Below are 22,936 nucleotides of genomic sequence, written 5' to 3'. Positions count from 1 at the left end.
CTTGAACTAAACGGACATAATAAATAAAATAGTCAAAATATGGGTACAACAGTCATCATCGTGTTACAATTTTAAAAGAAACAATTTCGCGTGTCTGACGTCTGAAAATTTATACGTCACATATTTTTGTCGTTCAATGTTTATACAAACAATTTTAAAATTTCACATGGGCAATGTTAGCATACAAGGTTAAAAAATCAAAAGTATGTAAGAATTAATTTCAGAAATAGACCGAGATTTAAAATAGTCCAAAAGTTCTATAGAATTTATTAGAATCCACAAATGGTTCATTCCACTACGTGATTAAATAAGTTTGATGTTTGTGGGTCCACGTATTTTCTAATTTATAGTAGAAATATATCATAATGACATATATGAAATGTGTTCAACCATGCATGTTATCAAGATACATATTAAAGTTTCAGTTCTAATTAAATCAGAAAACTCGTCAGTAGTTGTCTTATATTTTGGTAATTTTTGAAAATCATTTAGATTAGATGGAAGATTTTTATAGTTTGGATTTAACTTATACATAAGTTTGTTTTTGGGATACGATTGCTTTTAAGCAATCGGTAGACTTATACCAGTGGCTCAGGACAATGCCCTCACGTCAACCGTTTTATTCTAAACATTAAGGAACATCACAGATTCTTATGATTGTCTTGCTTTAAAAGGTAAAAACAAAACAAAGGGATTGAACTTAAACAATTTCGCGTGTCTGACGTCTGTAATTAATTGAGTGGGGAATCCGGAGCAACCATTCAATCTAATACCCCTTGAAGTCAAGAACACTATACGCATGCGCATAATTTCCAAAACAAACTCTAGAGCAAGAACTATATTAAATGTTTATTAAACGACCTGGATGGTTATCTATTTCTTTATGGAAGTACAATATCAAATATCAGTTTCATAACGGTAAAAAAGGTACATTGTAGGACACCATATACTAGATCAAATGGAAATCTTTAATATATGATTGACATAAACAAAAACATAATTTAACTACATGTTTAACATACAGTTGACTTATATCACATACACCTTGTTTTCCATCTATCCTTTGGGTGAATTGGTACACATTTTGGTTAATAAAATCAAAAACAAAACAAAGGGATTGAACTTAAACAACTTTCCTATAATGTTCTTTTCATAATCTTCAGGTTTGATAATTCCTTTGACTTATATATGCGTGTTTTTAACGACACGGAAAATCAGAATAAAGTAGTATTTATATTTAGTGTTTTTATAAATTTAGAAACACGTCAGAGGGAATTTCCCAGTTTTGATAAAAAGAGTTCTCTGAATTCCGATAAATCTATTTCTGTCATATAAGAACTGAAGTGGAGTTTTTCCTATATGTTACCGTTATGAAACTGATATTTGATATTGTACTTCCATAAAGAAATAGAGAACCATCCAGGTCGTTTAATAAACATTTAATATAGTTCTTGCTCCAGAGTTTGTTTTGGAAATTATGCGCATGCGTATAGTGTTCTTGACTTCAAGGGGTATTAGATTGAATGGTTGCTCCGGATTCCCCACTCAATTAATTAATTTATAACTCATGGGATCTTTTCTAGGAATGTCTGCTATTGAGGGTTATTGTTGTTGCACAATTTTAAATCATATGCATCATTTAAATTAAAATAAATGTAGTCCACAGCATAAAAGTTACTACAACACCCCTTCAGGCGAAATAGAGTCTTCCATATTATCGTTTCGAGTTGTCTCCCTTCCGGAAGTAACTTCCGTGAATTTTGAATCAAAACAACACGTCGAGTATTAGCTCGTTCTGTCGATCAATTGTCGTATTGTATTAAACACGATCGCAATTTAAACCGAGGAATGTGTACGGAAAGGAGTCATGATCACTGACCCAAAGGAAATTAAATATTTAAAGAGTTGGGAATGGAGTTCCTCGTAGAACTAACGTAGGAAAATAGGTGATAAGATACGAAGTGAAACACCATCTCTCCCTCTGAGTCTCAGTGACTGCTGTGGAAAGTAAACTTGCAATTGATAGTACAAAAATAAAACACAATAGCCCTAAGTACATTGTTCATACACTTTTATCCGGGATTGGCTATTTTGTAACTATTCAGATTACGTAAATTACATTTTACATGTGCAGTTGAATTAGTTTTGAAAATAATATTATCCAGCTACATGTATACATGTGTCAATGAAACAATGACAATCGTATCCCTCAGAGCAATCTGCTCTTTGATTTAAGCCTAGATTTAAACGTTGACATGTTTAACATACAGTTCACTTATATCACATACACCTTGTTTTCCATCTAACCTTTGGGTGAATTGGTACACATTTTGGTTAATAAAATTATCAATTTCCCCATCATCTTCTATTATTTATAATGATTCACTATACCCACAAAACCTTTACTGATGACAATGTATGGACTATGTTTTACCAGCTGTTTTCTATTTATAAATATCAGCACATTTCAACAAGAGAATTTGAATCTTTCTGTTTCCACTACACCCTTTATTCAATCGAGAATTCACGTTAAGTTATTTCATGAAGTAATTCAAGAACTTTTATAACACATAAGGCATAGAACACTATATTTTGTTTATTTTATAGTATGGCAGACAATACATTTTGTGTCGCTTGTCAGCTTAAAGATGAACACATAAAAGCCGAATCTTGGTGCAGTGATTGCTGTGAACTGGTTTGTAAAACATGTGCAAGAGTTCACGAAAGGATGTCCCCGCCTCACATAGTAGTACCAATGATAGAGATACAACAACCTATTTCCTCGCTTCTTAAGTTGTCCAAAAGCTGCGAAAATCATCCAGATCAAACGATTGCACTGTTCTGTTGTCAACATGATAAGACGATTTGTGTTTCGTGTGAACGTTTGTCACATCAACATTGCAATACCATCATTCCAATTGAAAAAGCTGCAAAGGGTGTTAAAGATGGCACCGCTATTTCAGACCTAGAGAGAAGGATGGACAACCTAAGTCATGTAATGGAAAACATAATGAGACAAAATTAGACAACACTTGAAGATTTGAGGAAAAGTCGAAACAACATCAAGAAAAGAGTGTCGGAAATTAAACAGTCAGTTATTGCTCATTTAGATAAGTTAGAAGCAGATATACATGCAGACATTGATGCTAAGTATAAACAGTGTTATGAGACAATATCCCGAAACAAGGATAACGCCCATGACAGCTCTGACTCATTGTCTACATGGAAAAGGGATCTTAATTCACTAAAGCAGCATACATCTGAAGTTATTTTTTTCCAGGTAGTAAAATTTCTGGATTCAAAAACATACGACAAAGAATTGGAAATCAGAGATATTAAAGCAACGACAGTTCCGACACTTACGTATCATCCCCCCGAATCGGAGTCAAGAATGAAAAACGATTATCAAGACTTAGGCACAATAAATGTAGAAAATGAGCCAGTAATAATGCCTGTTTTAGAAATCGACCAACAATGTCAGTTTTGGTCAGACTCCAAAGAGAATTGTTGTTGACAAATTCATTCCAGTATACGAAATTAAGAAATGATGTGCGTTTTATTTTTAGAGGTTGCATTATTCCTGGTAATAGGCTACTACTAAGTCAGTACTTAGGGAACAATTTAGTTATTTGTGATCTTGATGGATCCAATTCAAAAGTAATTACACTTGAGTATCCATCAGCTCGTGTTACCTTGTACGACAACAACCATGCTTTATTATCTTTAGGAAATAACAGTATTGAGATGATCAACCTGACAACACTAAAGCCTTGTAAGAAAATAAAAGTTGGAGGAAATTGTGGAGGAATCACTAGTATGAAGGAAAGGATCTGGGTAAGAAATCACCCCAACACTCTAACTATAGTTAATATAAAAGGTAAAGTTATTAATACAATGCATTTAACATTTAATCCTAATGATATATGTGCCAACGAAAATGGTGATGTCTTTTGTACAGACCTTGAGAGTAATAAAGTCTACGCAGTTACTTCGGATGGAAAAGAAACAGAGATATACAACAGTCGCGATCTGATACGTGCTGAGGGTGTGGCGGTAGATGACCGTGGTGATGTGTATGTAGCAGGGACACAATCAAACAATATACACAGAATATCAAAGGATGGACAAGAACATGATATCGTGCTAACAGCAGACGATGGTATCCAAAAACCAACCGGTTTATTTTATAACTATGAAACGAGAGAACTGTTAGTTGTAAACAACAATTTTAGTAACGTCAATATTTATAAAACACAATAAAGGAAAAGTGTCGATAATTCCAAACGCATATACTGTATCAGTATGTATATATGTAATTCATTTTGGAAAGACTTGTTTGACTGAGATAACCAATTAATATATTTTGTAGGAATTAATGTGTTAACCGGGCCGATTAACTAACAAAATGAATGCAAGTCCGAAGACTTTTATGTTTTTTTATGAGTATGAGCCCCGGTTTATACACCAATAACCTCTAGAAAAAATGTGTTTAATCCTTATAATTCTTCAGCCAAACACTCGCAATTTTTTATTTACATTTTTTTGATTGATGTTTCTAAATTCACCATGCTAAGGAGTTAGCCACCATATAGTCCAGAAATTTTTGATAAATGCAGCATAATCTTAAATGAAATAGCAACTATCTAAATAACTTCATTTTAATGAGATATTATCCTAATTTGAAGCGTATAAGTAACAAAATAATATTTCGCTTGAAAGTTTTCATTCATATGACGTTGTGTTTTGTCATGACGTAAATTCGCTAAATCATTCATGAAATTTCGCGGAATTTTTATCAATTTTAATTTTGTACATTTTCAAAGTTTAATGCATTATGTTTTTGTTGTTTTATATAAATTAAAATAGAAAAAAGTGTTATGTTTTTGTTTTTCAGCCTCAATTTTCCGAAAATCTCGGGATCCCTGCATAAATGTGTATCACGCATGAATAGAACACAGTGAAGGTTACGAAAGTAATTTCGGAAAAATGGTTTATCGAAGTGTAAAACTAAGGGAAAAAAGTTCTAATTGACCAATCCGTTTTAAGTATTTACAGATTTGCAAATCATATAAGAATTATTTTTATATAGTTTTAAAGGGAAAATTTTACATACTTACAACGTTTTATTACAAAGGCTTGCATTCCAATTATCCGAAAACCGATTGTTCCTCTGAAATGAAAGTTTTAGACGAGTTGCTCATTGACCCGGTCCTACGGACTGGTAAACATTCGAGGTTACATCCCAGTTTAGACAGTAAATTCAAGTCTTTGGGGCTGTCTACAAAAATAAATCAAAATATTTACGGTAAATATATAAAAAAAACAAGAATGTGTCCTCAGTACACGAATGCCCCACTCGCACTATCATTTTTCATGTTCAGTGGACCGTAAAATTGGGGTAAAAACTCTAATTTGGCATTAAAATTAGAAAGATCATATCATAGGGGACATGTGTACTAAGTTTGAAGTCGATTAGACTTAAACTTCATCAAAAACTACCTTGACCAAAAACTTTAACCTGAAGCGGGACAGACGGACGGACGAACGAACGGACGGACGGACGGACGGACGGACGAACGGACGGACGGACGCACAGACCAGAAAACATAATGCCCCTCTACTATCGTAGGTGGGGCATAAAAATAGCTCATTAATGTAAACAGTTGCATGTCTGTTCGTTTTATTTTCTTGTTATCGGATGGTAATTAGATATGAAATTATTCACCGACGCGCTTACAATTATGTTAAAATATGATTTTTGTCGAGCCTGCAACTTTTGTTGCAGAAAGCTCGACATAGGGATAGTGATCCAGAGGCGGCTACGGCGGCGGTGTTAGCTAACTTCTTAAAAGCTTTATATTTTAGAAGGTGGAAGACCTGGATGCTTCATACTTTGTATATAGATGCCTCATATTATGAAGTTTCCGTCAGTCACATGTCCAATGTCCTTGACCTCATTTTCATGGTTCAGTGACCACTTGAAAAAAAAATTCAGATTTTTTGTAATGTTGAATTCTCTCTTATTCTAAGTAATAGGATAACTTTATTTGATATGTGCGTACCTTGCAAGGTCTTCATGTCTGTCAGACAGTTTTCACTCGACTTCGACCTCATTTCATGGATCAGTGAACAAGGTTAAGTTTTGGTGGTCAAGTCCGTATCTCAGATACTATAAGCAATAGGGCTTGTATATTCGGTGTATGGAAGGACTGTGTAAGCTGCACATGTCCAACTGGCAGGTGTCATCTGACCTTGACCTCATTTTCATGGTTCAGTGGTTATAGTTAAATTTTTGTGTTTTGGTCTGTTTTTTTCATACTATATGCAATAGGTCTACTGTATTTGTTGTATGGAATGATTGTAAGGTGTACATGTCTAGCGGGCAGATGTCATGTGACCTTGACCTCATTTTCATGGTTCAGTGGTTATAGTTAAATTTTTGTGTTTTGGTCTGTTTTTTTCATACTATATGCAATAGGTCTACTATATTTGTTGTATGGAATGATTGTAAGGTGTACATGTCTAGCGGGCAGATGTCATGTGACCTTGACCTCATTTTCATGGTTCAGTGGTCAAAGTTAAGTTTTTGAGTTTTGGTCTATTTATCTAATTCTATATGCCATAGGTCAACTATATTTGGTGTATGGAAATATTTTATGATCTTTATGTCAGTAGCGTAGGTTTCTTTTGACCATGACCTCATTTTCACGGTTCATTGCACAGTGTTAATTTTTTGTGTTTTGGTCAATTTTTCTTAAACTATAAGTAATAGGTCAACTATATATGTTGTATAGAAGCATTGTTAGCTGTACATGTCTGCCTGGCATGGTTCATCTGACCTTGACCTCATTTTCATGGTTCATTGGTCTTTGTTTAGTTATTTTGGTTAATGTTAAGTTAATGAGACAGTTGTAATAAAGCTTTATACTTAGGACTATCAACATATTGTAACATAAATTGTTTTTTTTCCTTTGATGTTTTTATGAAATAATTTGCTTAAAAAGTTTGGTGAGGGAAAACCATGGTATATTATATGCAAATTTATGTTGTACCATACTTTGCTAATTAAATATGCAACTCGACTAGAATCCAAAGGAAAAAAGGTGGAGCTTCAGCCATGGTATAACATATTCATTTTCATGTTATTCCATGGCTGAAGCTCCACCTTTTTTTCAAATGTATCCGCCTCTTAAATATTTAGGAAACTGTTAAACGTACTAAAAGGTCAAGATCTTCATTTGTTTTCATTTTATAAGAAAAAGCAATAAATTATGTGTACCACATTTCAAGAAACCCTTTTCAAACTATATAGGATTGTTACGAATTCCCTTAATTTTGGAAACAATTACTAAATGTTTCTTCTTTCAGTTTTAAACTATCATTTCTTTTGCGAAAATTCAATTAAATTTCGATTTAAAAAGGGGGGTACCTATACAAAAAGGGATAAATATCGGCTACAAATATCTGTGAAATACATGATTAGGGGACGTACACTATCTACGCCCCTGGATCCGCCACTGTTAAAATATTGTTTTATCATTAAAATTGCGTTTTAATAAATAATCTAATAAAATAACGGAAGAAAAGCCTTTTTCAATTAGATGAACATTCTGTAAAATATGATTAATTTGTATGATACATTGAAAAAAAAACCCAATTCTTACCGTCATTAGAATAATTATTTAATCCTTGTCGCTGGAATCCAACATTTTTGTTTACCTCAGTCTGACGACATTATGAAATTACCTGCGCCTACAATCATACACGGGGCACAAAACTAAAAAAAAAAATCGGGAAAATCCGACATTTTCTTTACTTTCTGCAAATTCAGGGGTTCTACTACATGAAATACACGGACGATCATACACGAAGCGCAAAAGTGACTTGCGCGAGTTTCCATTTCATTGGATAAAACTGTAACGTGATCAATTTCCAATATCAGTTGAAGGTCTTGAAGCTGTCAATCATTTTATTTATATTACAAATTTTATATACCATGTGTCTTACTCATTAACATATTTAAACAAACTCATCCTTCGGATTCGTTTGTTTAAATATGTTAACTCGTAAAAACCATGGTATATATAGTACATATCAATGATTAGTATAGAAGGCGAGACATTTCAGCGTGTGCACTCTTGTTTTTAATTAAATATTGATTTTCTTCTTTATTACTGCACATTTAGCGATACAACTTTGTGAAAATATATGTTATTTCATAATGAATATATTTAAACTGTAAGTAAGAAATTGTGTATTTCCCCTTTAAATTGTCCCCATTAGGAGGTAGTTAATTTAAACTTGAACACAATTAATGCTGATCCAATGGATGGATCTGTCCTAGATTTGCCAAAACAATCAAAACAATTATTTATATGACTGCATCTTACGATCCTTTGCTACAGCTAACTTAAACTAATCTTCAATCAATTCAATCTTCATGCCTAATATACTGTATAGCGGGTTGTTTTCGCGTGTATAAAATTTCGCGATTTTCTTGAATAAGAAGTACGAAATATTTTGGCGGTTCTTATTTTGCGGATTCAAAACTTTTATCAATACCTTTGCATGTAAATTAGCGGAATTTATTTTGGCGACTGTCACAACTGATTCTACTGACGACGAAATGTGAATATTTATTTCAGCATAGGTGGCCGAATTGTCTAGACGCTGGACAGAGTGCACGGGCTGTTGTCTCGATATCCCAATAGCATGAGTTCGAATCCCTGGGAGGGAAAAACAAAAATCTCGAAAATTTGCAGATTTTACAATGTTGTGGAGATATTTAAAGTAATTATTAATATAATATTTGTTTCAGCCAGATGCGCATTTTGACAATAATGTCTCTATAATGTACTCGAGGCCAAATTATTTGAAAATCCAAACCTTATAAACAAATGTAGAGCTTATAAACCAAAAAGGACAAAAACCAGACAAGAAATCAGAGAGCAACATGAGGGAGATATATTCCTTAATTTAAAATAATTTCCATAATTTTACAGCAGCAAATTTCAACAGCACAATATCCGGATTTTCATGACAGTACGGAAGTACTGGCTACTCAGCTCATCTTACCCTCGGGGACTAACAGTCCACTAACAGAGGTAATGGGCCTTTTACATATACCTATACAGAATATGTCTTTTTAATTCCCCATCTAAAATACAATTAGATGTAGATTTTTGAAAACCTAATAAATTTTTGTAAAATTGTAGCAAATAAACAAGGATTCAATAGCATTAGTATTCTCTAAACCCCTGACAAAACAGCCGTAAAGCAGATTGGGGTACTACTTTAGTATAAGAAATTAGGATTATCAAGTTGTTTTTCGAAAGGCAAACCTAAGCTGATACATTTTCCCAACATGCTATAAATTGCTTTTCTACCTTGTTTCAAATATCTCAATTCCATTTTTGAAACATGATCAATTTGACATGAAAATAATAACTAACTAGATTGCCATTGCAAGCAATAGCGGATGTCACCCTTCCCATATTGCCAGGTGAGCGTCAGCCATTTTGAAAATCAAGTTCAGTCAAAGAGCGCATTTACAGATGTCAATTAACATTGTTGTAAAGTTTCATCAATTTTGGAGCATTTTGAAATTTTTGAAATTTTTGCTATTTCCATGGTTACAGCGGCCACTTTGAAAATTCCAACTTCAAAATGCAAGTCTGCACATGCCAGTTACCATTTCTGAAAAGTTTCATCCAGTTTGCAGCATTTTGATTTTTTTTTCAAATTTTGGACCTTTTTGCATTGTTTCCATGGTACGTTACAACAGCTATTTTGGAAATTCCAACTCCAAATACCACATCTGACAATGTTGCTCATGAAGTTTGGAGAATTTTGATATTTTTGAAATTTTTGGAGTAGTTTCCATGGCAACCTAGTAGTTCCAATGATTGCCAAAATCATCCAACACCTGTATATAGTGGGCACCTACATTGTATTAAAATAAAATGATTCTAAGTTTAAGCATATCCAAACAGTTCATCAAAACCAAAAACTGGATTTTTTCACATTTGTTTCGTTTCCATGGTAACGACAGCCATCTTGAAAGTGCCACCCCCCAATTACAAATCTTCACATGGTGGTTAACATTATATTGTGGGTTCGTGGCCTAGTGGTTAAGACCGATGGCTACAGTGCTGAAGGTCCCGGGTTCGATCCTGGCGCTGGAATTTCAGTACTATTAGTAGGGCGATTCTCACCCTCCCACACACATCTCTGGTACCTAGACCGGAGAATAAACTAGAATGGGTACTTTGGGGGCCTCGGTAGGTCAAAGTGGTCACCGATTTTGACCTGGAGATCAATCTATAATTATCTCTTCGGTTTGTCTGTTCCCACCGAGAAGCCCGGTTGTTTTCTCCGAGTTCTTCGGCTTCCTCCACCATAATAACAGACTTCCCTGTGTCTCCTAACACTCCCTCTGTGTTGGGTTGGGGATTGTCCTGGTGGTGGGTTGTATATAAGTTAGTGACACATCTCCATTAATCCTGATAGGGAGTGTACACGGATTCCACTGTACCCTCGCAGCAATCGAGGGGTGCTCCGTTCGCGGAGGGATGTTCGTACATACATACATACAAATGGTAGAGTTCCTTGGTTTGGGTCCATTAATATCAGAGTTTCAGACTGGACAAAAAAGTGTGGAAGAAAAATAATAATAAAAATAAAGAAAATAAAAAGAAACGTAGAATAACAATATGTCACCCCAACTCCGTTGAGGGTGCCATTATTATACAAAATCATCTATGACATTCTAAATTTCACAATTTTTCACCATTATGCAATTGAGAGGTTTGGCTAGCTATAAAACCAGGTATAATCCACCATTTTCGAAATAAGAAAATGCCAGTACCAAGTGAGGAATATGACAATTGTTGATCATTCGTTTGATGTGTTTGAGCTTTTAATTTTGTAATTAGATATGGTACTTTCCGTCTGGAATTTTCCTCGGAGTACAGTATATTGTGATTTTACTTTTGTTATTCATTTATATGTTCGTGAAACATGTACGAGTAATTAACTGTACAAAATACAACTTTACATTGAAATACTTGAATTTTCGTTCAAAACTTTTTTTAGGAGGGAATTCAGATATTAAAATAGTAACTTTGTTAACAGATGATTTAAGTTTTCCCTCCTTTCTCCTATTGAAAATTAGCATCTGGATTTTTTTCCCCTTTATAAATAGCCCACAAACATCTATTAATTTTATTTTCTTATAACATATATAATTAATTTTTTGCTAAGTGTATATGTAATGTATATCAGTATATGTTGTATGTTATTCGGGACACACTTAAGATATATTAACATCACAGTAATAGCGATCGGATGTTTGTGTGTGTGTGTTTTTTTCTTTCTTTAAAATTACCATTTGAATGAATGTATCAGTCACGATTTAAATAACATAAGTGGATTTTGTTTAAGATCTTTATTAAGTTTTACCCAGATTACAGAGTTTATATACGCAACCCTGCAATACGTCATCGAATTCCAGGTAGTAGACATATAAAAATGATAAATTTTACAATGATAAAATTGAGAATGGAATATTAATGTATTTCAAATCAGACAATTTATGGTTCAATATCACATGTTAACGGATAATAATAGTTCTACCTACATGACTAAACTGGTTTGAATTTGTTAATATTTAAAATGGCCTTACCCAGTCAATAAACTTTTGAACAGGTGAATGTCTGAAGTAGTAGGAAAAACACATGTCACCTTTCCCTTATAAAATTAGGATTGACTTAATTTCAGTACGAGTTAGTGATATCATGGTAAGTTTTGTCTTGTATACTAATTTTCTCTCTTTTTGATTTGGTTTACAGAATTATTGTTAATACCGTGATAAATATATTAAAGGAATGACTGTAATATTTTTTTCTGAAGAAATAACATAAAAAAATGTGGTGCACACTGAAGAACCCGCGTAGCGACGTGTTATTAGGTCTTTCCACTTTTCTGTGGAAAGACCTATTGTTTTTCTTCTGATTATTTTTTTTTTTTTTTTTTTTTCTTCCGCCAAATTTTGTTCTTGCGATAAACATTTGTTTCGCAATATGTCGCTTAGATATTTGGTATATGATATCGAACAGTTTATGCGCTTTTGAAATTTACCCTGCGTAACCGAATACTTTTCTTTGTAGGAGTTATCTCCCCAAACACTGTTTTCCTTGTTAGCGCATCTCCTTCGCAACCGTAAAAGATTACGACAAATTTATTTTATAAAATTGCTCGTTATATCCTTCGCATGATTTGTCCAATTTCGACCGAAGCAATATGAACGCTCCATATGAGAGTTATTTCCCTTTTTGTATTTGAAATTTTGAAATGTATTTTAAACTGGAACACCATAAGTGATAGAGACCTAGGATCTTTTGATTTGAGGTCCTTGGTCCAAAAAAATGAAAATTAGGTCAAGGTCAAAGGTCAAGGTCATATTCTAATTTTTGAATTTGTCTTATTTTCACTCATTTTCATTAACCTTATAAGATATCGACAAATTATTTTTACTAAATTGTTAGTTGCGACATGTCGTAACATAATAATTTTGGATGAAAGGGTGCGTAGACAATAAATGGGAGTTTTAGACCTATCATATCTAAAATTATGCGTTAAGTGATATAACTTATTTACCATACATATTAGAGACCTAGGGTCTTTTGATTTGAGATCCTCAGTTTGTGACCTTGAAATTGAGGTCAAGGTCATATTCTAAATTTTTGATTTTGGCTTATTTTCACTCATTTTCATTTACCTTATAAGATATCGACAAATTATTTTTACTAAATTGTTAGTTGCAACATGTCGTAACATAATTATTTTGGTTGAAAGGGTGCATAGACAATAAATATGAGTTTTAGCCCCTATCATATCTAAAATTATGCGTAAAGTGATAAAACTTATTTACCATACAAATTAGAGACCTAGGGTCTTTTGATTTGAGATCCTCAGTTTGTGACCTTGAAATTGAGGTCAAGGTCAAAGGTCAAGGTCATATTCTAAATTTTTGGTTTTGGCTTATTTTCACTCATTTTCATTAACCTTATAAGATATCGACAAATAATTTTTACTAAATTGTTAGTTGCAACATGTCGTAACTTAATAATTTTGGTTGAAAGGGTGCGTAGTCAATAAACGTGAGTTTTAGCCCCTATCATATCTAAAATTATGCGTAAAGTCATATAACTTATTTACCATACATATTAGAGACCTAGGGTCTTTTGATTTGAGATCCTCAGTTTGTGACCTTGAAATTGAGGTCAAGGTCATAGGTAAATTTGACGTTCTAGATTATGACCTTTGCTTGAAATTCATATCTATACATCATAAAGCCATAGGAATTGACATTTTAGACTGATTTTTAATATTTTAATATCAAAATAGATATTTACTGGTGGAAAGACCTTCAATTGTTCTCTGAACAATTGGTTTTTAATTATTATTTATTTTTTTTTATGTTATTTCGAATAAATTATTAATTCCATTTTAAACCGGAGTAAATCATGAAAAAACATTGATGACGTCACATGACAAAATTATGTATATTAGCTGATTAACAAAACAACGTCAGCCAATCAAAAGACGCGTTACATCCAAAATTATATTATAGTTGTATATTGTTTATTATTCAGCATCTTCACAGAGGATAATGGTTCATATTCCCTGTCAACGTTTTATACATTCATGTAAGGAAAAGGAATGACAAACATATCGAAATTCTATGCATGTACATGTAATACTCATACCCCCTCATACTTTACAAACGTCATGATTTCTGCAAAAGCTCTATGATAGTAAATACGGATTCGGAAACTGTTAATATTTATAAAACATAGTTCAGACTGAAATAATCAATTGATGATTTCTGTATATTATAATGAGTTTCTCCGGATTTGTCCATGAAGGCATTCAACATGTTCAATTCACAGCATCATGTAAACCTTTGTATACTTTGATGTTGACTTGTTTATTTGAAACAAGTTTTTACACATTCAACCAATAGTCCAAAACTGTATAAAAGAAAGTGCATCCAAAATATTATGCAAGAAAAAAAATCTGGCTCGCATTATTAAAACATATTTTTATAAACTTCAAAATATCCGCCCTTTAACACGTGTTTTACGGTTGTTGTACGTGCTATGATTTGAATATGTTAATGTGTATAATAAGATTACACATTGAACTGTCGAGAAGGAATTTGGCTTCGCCGTTTGAAATTCTGGTATCGAGTGCTATCTTTGGTAAACTTAATAAGTGTAAGTAAATTTGTCTATGATTTTATGTTATAATTTTAAGTAAATATATCGAGTCTAAGTTGAAGCCACGGTTTTATTATCTTTCTCTCTTTGAACAGCCGATTTCTCTCTGATTGACCTGAAAGTAGGTCATACTTGTTTACTTCAGAATTTTCATCTTTTGATAATGAAACACCGTTTATCTTAGTATTGTAATTGTCTATGATTGTAAAGTTTACGGCTTTATCATGCATTCATCTTATTCTTCTTTAAGTTTCATTTTAACTTTTTATAGTCTAGGGTTAGCATGGTTAGTACTGTTGAAAAAATCTATGAAAAAAACATCGGTATCCTGTTTACACCTGTATTTTATTTTTAGATTTTCATACTCTCCAATGAAATTAATGCCAAAAGCTGGTTCGCGTAATTTTCATTATTCAATTCATGATAGTGAATGTAGTTACCTTTAAATAATTCAAAGGAAACAGTGGCAGATCAAAGCAGTGTGAGGGGGTTGGATATTTTATTTTTAAATGGCTAGGTCCGTCCCTTGATATGTTTTTGCTAACCACAAAGTTTATTGCGGTCAGTGAGTGCAATTTAACCAATTAATTTCTTATGCATTTCTGTAAATGACCCTAATCAAATGGCAAAACCAAATGATAAAACACATTAAACGAATGGACAACAACTGTCATATTCCTGATTGGGTACAGGCATTTTCTAATGTAGAAAACGGTGGATAGAACCTGAATTTATAGCGCTTAACCTCTCACTTGTATGACAGTCGCATCAAATTACATTATATTAACAACGATGCCTGAACAAAACAATATCTCTGTTCAATGGTCTTTTATCGATTTAACTGGAACAAATCCGGGTCACAAACCAAACCGATGGAAACACATCAATTATAAGGGGGGGAAACAGAACAACAGAAATGCTGAACTGCTACACAAACAAACGCCAACAAACATAGAAACGGACTATGTGATGAAAACTTTTAATTTAATCATCAGACGCCCGGTTTACATAAGACTCATCAGTGACGCTCATATCAAAAAAGTTATAAAGCCAAACAAGTACAAAGTTGAAGAGCATTAAGGACCCAAAATTTCAAAAAGTTATGCCTAATACGGCTAAGATAAACAGAATCTGGTTTGAGAATTTTTTACAGGCAAAAAAACGATGTGAATGATCTAGGAACAATTGCAATCCGTTCTTTCAAAGCAATGAATCAATGGCACAATGTCTGCCTTGCTTGTGTTATGATCCCAGACGACGAGAGTGATTATCTGAAACAGATTTTTAGTTGGTATTATTAAATCACATGTAAAGAAAACAAAATATACTGAACATTGTTTTGATTTCATTACCACGAGAAACAAAAAAAAAATCAAGGTTACTATCTTTACCGCAAGTTTATTGTTTTCTACTTGGTATTAATATAGAGATCCATTTTGTGATCAATTTATTTAGATACCGTCAATGGTAGTCAGTAGGGTTTAAGAACATCAATTGTTCGACCTGCTAGTCAAATGTGTTCTGTTAATTTTGTTAAAATATATCTTTCCCGGGGGTGGGGGGATACTGCTTATACTTTTGGTTACAACTGTGCCGACAGCACTTGCCAAATAATACCCTGTTCTAACCAGAAAACATTGAAAAACATACCCTGTTCTAAACAAAAATATTGAAAAACATACCCTGTTCTATACACGCTCAGAAAATTTATACCCTGTTCTAGACCGTATAAAATAGATGCCGATCTAGACTGTATCTTTAACAGTTAAATATGCGATCCTGTTCTAGTCAAATACTACTTTAAAAAAAAGACACTGTTCACACCAGCAGGACATGAAAAAGTGACAATGTTCTAACCAACAGGACATGAAAAAGGGACCCTAATCTAACCATCAGGGCATGGAAAAGGGACCCTGGTTTGCGGCACACTCAAACGCCTTCCAAATACTTTTCGATCCCTAACATCACTGAAGAGACATTAATTATCGAAATCCGGATATGGTGTATAAAAATTAGCACCTCATGTTGTTGTTTACTATCCTTGCCACAGGTTTATTGTTTTCTACTTGGCATAAAACTAATATAGAGATCCATATTGTTACACCTTGTGATCAATTTAGGTTTGAACGTTGTTTTCAATTTATACTTGTTTATATATATTTATATTTTGTTAACAGTTTAATGCTTACGCTTTGTATTTCTCATGTTACAGTATGGCAGACAGTATATTTTGTGTCGGCTGTCAGCGTGGTAAAGAAGACATAATAGCCGATTCCTGGTGCAGTGATTGTAGTGAGCAAGTTTGTAAAACATGTGCTAGAGTTCATGAAAGAATGTACCCACCTCACAAGATAGTACCAATGAAAGAAATACAAGAACTCAGTTCTTCTCTTCTTACATTGTCCAAGAACTGCGAGAATCATCCCGATCAAAAGATCATACTTTACTGCTGTCAACATGACACGGTGATCTGCGATTCATGTGTACCGGTATCACATCCTAATTGTAATCCTATCATTTCAGTCGAAAAGGCTGCCAAAAACGTAAAACATAGCACTGCTATTTCGGACCTAGAGAAAAGAATTGGCAACCTAAGCCAAGTTACAGAAAACATACTGAGTCGAAATGAGACAATACTTGAAGATTTGAAAACAAATCGAAGCAAAATCACGAAAACTGTGACGGAAATGAAACTGAAATTTATCGCCCATTTAGACAAGTTAGAATCAAATATACATAAGGACATTGATAATAAGTATGAACAGTGTGACGAGACGGTGTCCCAAATTATAAATAGCGTCCAATTAAGCTACGACTCACTATCCGCATGGAAAAAAGATATCATATCTCTGAAGCAATATGCATCTGAAATTCACTTATTCAAGGCAGTAAAATTTCTAGATGCGAAAACTCACCAACAAGAATTGGAAATCAGAGATATTCAAACAGCTACTGTTCCGACACTTACGTATCATCCATCAGGGTTAGAGTCAAACATACAAAATGAACACTCAGACTTGGGTACAATAGATATAGAGAATGTCCAAGCACCAATATCTGTACTAGATATTGACCAACAATGTCAGTTTATGGTCGGAGAACAGAGAAAGTTATCGTTGACAAATTCATTTAAGACCACAAGATTAGGTGATGGTGTGCGCGTTTATAGAGGGTGCTTTATTCCAGGTAATAGGTTACTCCTTAGTCAATTTTCACAGAATAACCTTTATGTTTGTGAACTTGATGGCTCCAACCCAAAAGTAATACAAGTTGATTATAAAATAGAACATATGAGCTTGTATGACAATACTCATGCTTTAGTATCATCAGGTTATGGAGGTATCCAGATCATTGACCTTAACTTATTTAAACCTGGAAGAAAACTTAAAGTAAGAGGACATTGTTATGGAATCACCAGTGTAAAAGATAAGATCTGGGTCGAAAATCAACCCAAAACTTTAACTATTATGAATATTAGTGGTAAAGTTATAAATACGATAAAAACAACGTTTGATCCATGTGATATATGTGCCAACAAAGATGGTGATGTCTATTGTACAGACGTTACTAAAAGTAAAGTCTACTTCATAGCAGCGGATGGAGAAGAACGAGAGATATGTAACAGCTCTGACCTGAAATGTCCTAGTGGTGTAACAGTAGATGATCATGGTGATGTTTATGTAGCAGGATATTTATCCAACAATATACACAGAATATCTGGTGATGGACAGACACAGATTGTACTGACGGAAAACGATGATATCAAGAAACCAGGCGATTTATCTTTCAACTTTGAAACAAGAGAACTGTTAGTGATAAACAACGATTGTGAAACAATCAATATTTATCAAACCTATTAAAGGAAACATTACTGTTAAATCAAACATGATATCTGTATCTATATATTTGTACTTGAAAAAAATTGAAATGTTCAATATAATTTATTCATGATAAATGAATTTATGTGCGGAATGCGGAATGAATTTGAAAGATTGTGCATTAATTTTATAATTGGGATTTTGTATAAGATGTATAACTATTGCCGTTAACCGGTTTGGCGGTCAGTATAAAAGTAAATTGCACGGTTTATTTTAGTTACCGAGGACTGGGTAGTGACCACACTTAATCGCACGTTATATAGATAGGTAGAAGTTTATTTATTTATCTATTTTTTTGTTTACAAAAAAATTGTATTCAAGTTTTATAAAGAACAGCATTTAAATGTGTTGTATTTATTTTGTAGATTATTTTCTTGCAGAACATGATTTGTCAAAGATTCTACATGGCAGCGTATCTTTGTGTTTTGATGGACTTTATTATTTTAGTTTGATGGACCAGATCAAATACATATTGTATTGTATTGGGATAATAAAATTTTAAGGTGGTCTAACTGCGCCATTCAGTATCTAAACTTGTGTATGTTCTATTGTATTTAGAAAGTAACAGTTAATGTTGAAGTGTACATATTTGGATGTGCTCAATTATTTACACATATGTTCAAAATAGATAGAGCATTTAACCAAATATAAATACTTTATATTTGGTTAAACAGCGTGCATTAAAACATAAAATAGAAAAACAAAGGATCCATGCATGACACAAAATCAGTATACAGTAAAAAAAAAACCCAACTGTTTTTCATTATCTCAAAGTAAAAGCAAGGGCTTCGACACGGAACAAAAAAAAAACACGCTCACTCCACTGCAAGTTAAAAACGACCAATAACACTGGTTATAGCAGAATTATTTACAACATAATATAAGTAGGCTTGGTAAGATCAAATCAACCCCGGTCAAAAAGAACATAATTTGCATGCGAATATTTTAAATCTTGATACGACTGAACACGATAATACAAAATCTGAACAGCATTTTACCTTTGATCTGAACATGTCGTAATCGGACGCAAGCACAATCTTTCTTGTTTATCTTGATATGACTGTATGAACGTAACACGGTAAATCGTGACAGCGTCTGAAAGTCTGAAAAAGTTTTTTTTTTCTCTAGCAGTAAATCCAGTCGATTCAGACTTGATCAGACCAGAATGACCGTTTGAGACTTAGATATTGCTACTAGTGCTGGAAAATAGTACATCTTTAAAACAAAATAGCTAATATCAAACTATGTGGAATACATCTTGGTTATTTAGGTATCAAATGAAAGGTAAATGACTGATGATCCTTGCAGAACACCTTTTGACAGATAATTTTAAGTAATACAAAATGTATGAATAGGCAGGCATATTGTAGTTCTTTTTCACGATTCACATAGTAAATAATGGGATCCCACGTATATGCCCCTACATCAGTCACGAAATATCAGATTTTAGAAAATCAAAAATTCGTCCGTCTATTCTTTGGTATCAACAAAAGGAAGGATGATGAAATTCTCCCATCTTTATACTGAATATCCAAACTGACTTCTGTATTCCTCTGTCCTGAATGTTTTTGCATGTATTTGCGCTGTAGTACTGTCATGTAATGTTATTATTTAAGGGTTATATTTAACCTTACCATAAAAGTGCGCGGTTTGGCTAGCCAAAAAATAAGTTCACACTATTTTTCTTAAAATGTCCTGAACGAAGTAAAAAAAAAATGGCAGTTCTTATCTTATGGTTTGTTTCTGTGTGTTAAATTATCGTTTGTTTTAGGTTGCATTTCAGTGTTTCTGTTGTTTCGTTGTTTTCCTCTTATAGTTGATGTGTTTCCCTCGGTTTTGGTTTGTAAACAAGATTTGTTTTCTCTCAATCGATTTATGACTTTTGAACAGCGGTATATTAATGTTGCCTTTATTGAACAAAATGTATTATACTGCCGGGATGTCAAGATTTTCAAAATATCTTCAGTTGTTACCGCCATTCTATCCTCTATAAGTAATATGGTTTGCTACTGACCTCCTACGGATCCAAAGTGGGTCAACATTCATAAGGATGTGCCATTTTTCGAATCCCAGTATAGATTTTTCTCACTATCTAAGGAGTCGTAAGCGGTCAGTACCGAATCATTTGACAGATAATTTTAAGTAATACAAAATGTATGAATATGCAGGCATATTGTAGTTCTTTTTTCATGATTCACATAGTAAATAATGGGATCCCACGTATATGCCCCTACATCAGTCACGAAATATCAGATTTTAGAAAATCAAAAATTCGTCCGTCTCTTCTTTCGTATCAACAAAAGGAAGGATGATGAAATTCTCCCATCTTTATACTGAATACCCAAACTGACTTCTGTATTCCTCTGTCCTGAATGTTTTTGCATGTATTTGCACTGTAGTCCTGTCATGTAATGTTATTATTTAAGGGTTATATTTAACCTTACCATAAAAGTGCGCGGTTTGGCTAGCCCAGAAAAAAACAGTTCACACTATTTTTCTTAAAATGTCCTGAACGAAGTCAGGAAAATTGCAGTTCTTATCTTATGGTTTGTTTCTGTGTGTTAAATTATCGTTTGTTTTTAGGTTGCATTTCAGTGTTTCTGTTGTTTCGTTGTTTCCTCTTATAGTTGATGTGTTTCCCTCGGTTTTGGTTTGTAAACAAGATTTGTTTTCTCTCAATCGGTTTATGACTTTTGAACAGCGGTATATTAATGTTGCCCTTATCGAACAAAATGTATTATACTGCCGGGATGTCAAGATTTTCAAAATATCTTCAGTTGTTACCACCATTCTATCCTCTATAAGTAATATGGTTTGCTACTGACCTCATACGGATCCAAAGTGGGTCAACATCCATAAGGGTGTGCCATTTTTCGAATCCCAGTATAGATTTTTCTCACTATCTAAGGAGTCGTAAGCGGTCAGTACCGAATCATTTAACGAATTTTCTAGCACAGCGAACTTTTCCTGTTCATTTCGTTTTATAAATTATCTAAATTAAACAATACTAAACTACTATTATAAATTAAGGCAACAGTAGTATATCGCTGTTCAAAAGTCCTAAATCGATTGAGATAAAACAAACGGGTTATAAACTAAAATTGAGGGAAACTATAAAAGGAAAACAAACGGAACAACAGCAACACTGAAGTGCAAAAAAATCAAACGCCCAACATACATGGAATATATGAACGATAGAAGACAGGACGCCATGATGCCCCCTTTGAAATCTTCTGACCCCTCATAGCGTCAGTGTTCAATCGATCTCATCGAACTTATTTTCCTATGGTGCGATAAAGTCAAATGAGGCGTTCAGAAATATTGTGATGAGGTATAGTCAACAAGCGGTGTCATTCAGAAGGATAAGTTGTTTCCCTTTGAACAGAAATGGAATAGTTAATAAGTATCAAAAATGTAATTCTTGGGCTGATTCTAACAATGTACTTCGATTTTGGATATTGGACCATAATAGATCATAATAGGTACAAGACCAATTTCAATTCTTTGACCACATTCATTTTGTGTCAACCTATGCTGTGTCGTCCAATATTCAGGTTGTAATATGTTACTACAATTCAAAGTCACTGTACACCAAAACATGAATTATGAACACCAACTCGCAATACAGGCTGGAAAAAATGCTGTAAATAATATAAAACTCAGTACAGAGACGACTTAGTATGGTTTGATGGAGATTTATTTCCCCGAGGGTATCACCAGCCCAGTAGTCAGCACTTCTGTGTTGATTTGAGTTATCATTGATATGTTCATAATTATAAAGTGTCTGAGCCGAAAGTTGACGAACCAGGGGTGTGTCAAAGAATGTCTTGTCCTTTTTCAAAAAAAAAAGTTCATTGGAAGGTACCAAGACCTTGTTGATAAATATATTCCGTATCAACTTCACAAATAATACATGATAGTCTTGATGTATAGATTCTGCGTACTGATGTTGTTTATCATCTTAACAGCGTGTTATATTGTTCTTTCATTTGTCTTTGATCTATTATTTATATTACTTTTACTGTTGGAATGCTTTATGTGTTATCCATTTAACGTGGCACGGTACTTAAACATCCCGTCAATGTGTTGGTATTACAAATGTATCTTTCATTTTTGCTGGTGTGTTTTGTATATGCGACTTTTTGTGTTTCTTTATTTCTTATAATGTGACTCTGTACTTTAAAAGGTCTTGTCAGTATGCTATTGTTCTATAACATGTCATTATGATATATTTCTATTATGAATTAGAAAATATGTTGAACCACAAACGTCAAAATTATTCAATCGCGCAGTGGAATGAACTATTTGTGGATTCTTATAAATTCAATAGAAATTTTGGACTATTTTAAATCTCGGTCTATTTCTGAAATAAATTCTGACTTATTTTAGATTTTTTAACCCTGTATGCTAACATTGCCCATGTGAAATTTTAAAATTGTTTGTATAAACATTGAACGACAAAAATATGTGACGTATAAAATTTTCTGACGTGAGACACGCCAATCAATGAATGTGTTTGTAGATAGATGTAAATTGTTCCTTTTAAAATTGTTATACGATGATGACTGCTGTACCCATATTTTGACTATTTTATTTATTATGTCTGTTTAGTTCACGCATCATGGTAAATATAACGGGATTTGATGAGACTGTCAACAACGTGAGAGGTTTAGCGCTATAAAACCAGATTTAATCCACCATTTTCTACATTTGAAAATGCCTGTACCAAGTCAGGAATATGACAGTAATTGTCCATTCGTTTTTGATGTGTTTTGT

The 22,936-nt window shown here is 33.4% G+C and overlaps 2 protein-coding genes across 3 annotated transcripts; both read left to right on the top strand.

Moving 5' to 3' along the window:
- Window positions 1–3,474: 3,474 nt before the first annotated feature.
- Window positions 3,475–4,260, top strand: LOC139510810 (uncharacterized). The gene has a single exon (XM_071297342.1). It carries the CDS (start codon window positions 3,475–3,477, stop codon window positions 4,258–4,260), a length of 786 nt encoding a protein of 261 aa, XP_071153443.1.
- A 7,400-nt stretch (window positions 4,261–11,660) lies between these two features.
- On the top strand, window positions 11,661–18,693 carry LOC139511956 (tripartite motif-containing protein 2-like). 2 transcript variants are annotated; one of them, XM_071299170.1, is made up of 2 exons: window positions 11,661–11,798; window positions 16,495–18,693. In XM_071299170.1, the coding sequence occupies exon 2, from the start codon at window positions 16,496–16,498 to the stop codon at window positions 18,140–18,142; it is 1,647 nt and encodes a 548-aa protein (XP_071155271.1). In that variant the 5' UTR covers window positions 11,661–11,798; window position 16,495; the 3' UTR covers window positions 18,143–18,693. The 2 variants fall into 2 exon arrangements, with proteins under 2 accessions (XP_071155271.1, XP_071155270.1); XM_071299169.1 differs by lacking the exon at window positions 11,661–11,798 and adding an exon at window positions 14,176–14,279.
- The last annotated feature ends 4,243 nt before the right edge of the window (window positions 18,694–22,936 follow it).

The sequence above is a fragment of the Mytilus edulis genome, chromosome 2 (assembly GCF_963676685.1).
Source record: "Mytilus edulis chromosome 2, xbMytEdul2.2, whole genome shotgun sequence".
Lineage (NCBI taxonomy): Eukaryota > Metazoa > Mollusca > Bivalvia > Mytilida > Mytilidae > Mytilus > Mytilus edulis.
This window is presented reverse-complemented; position numbering and strand designations above follow the sequence as displayed.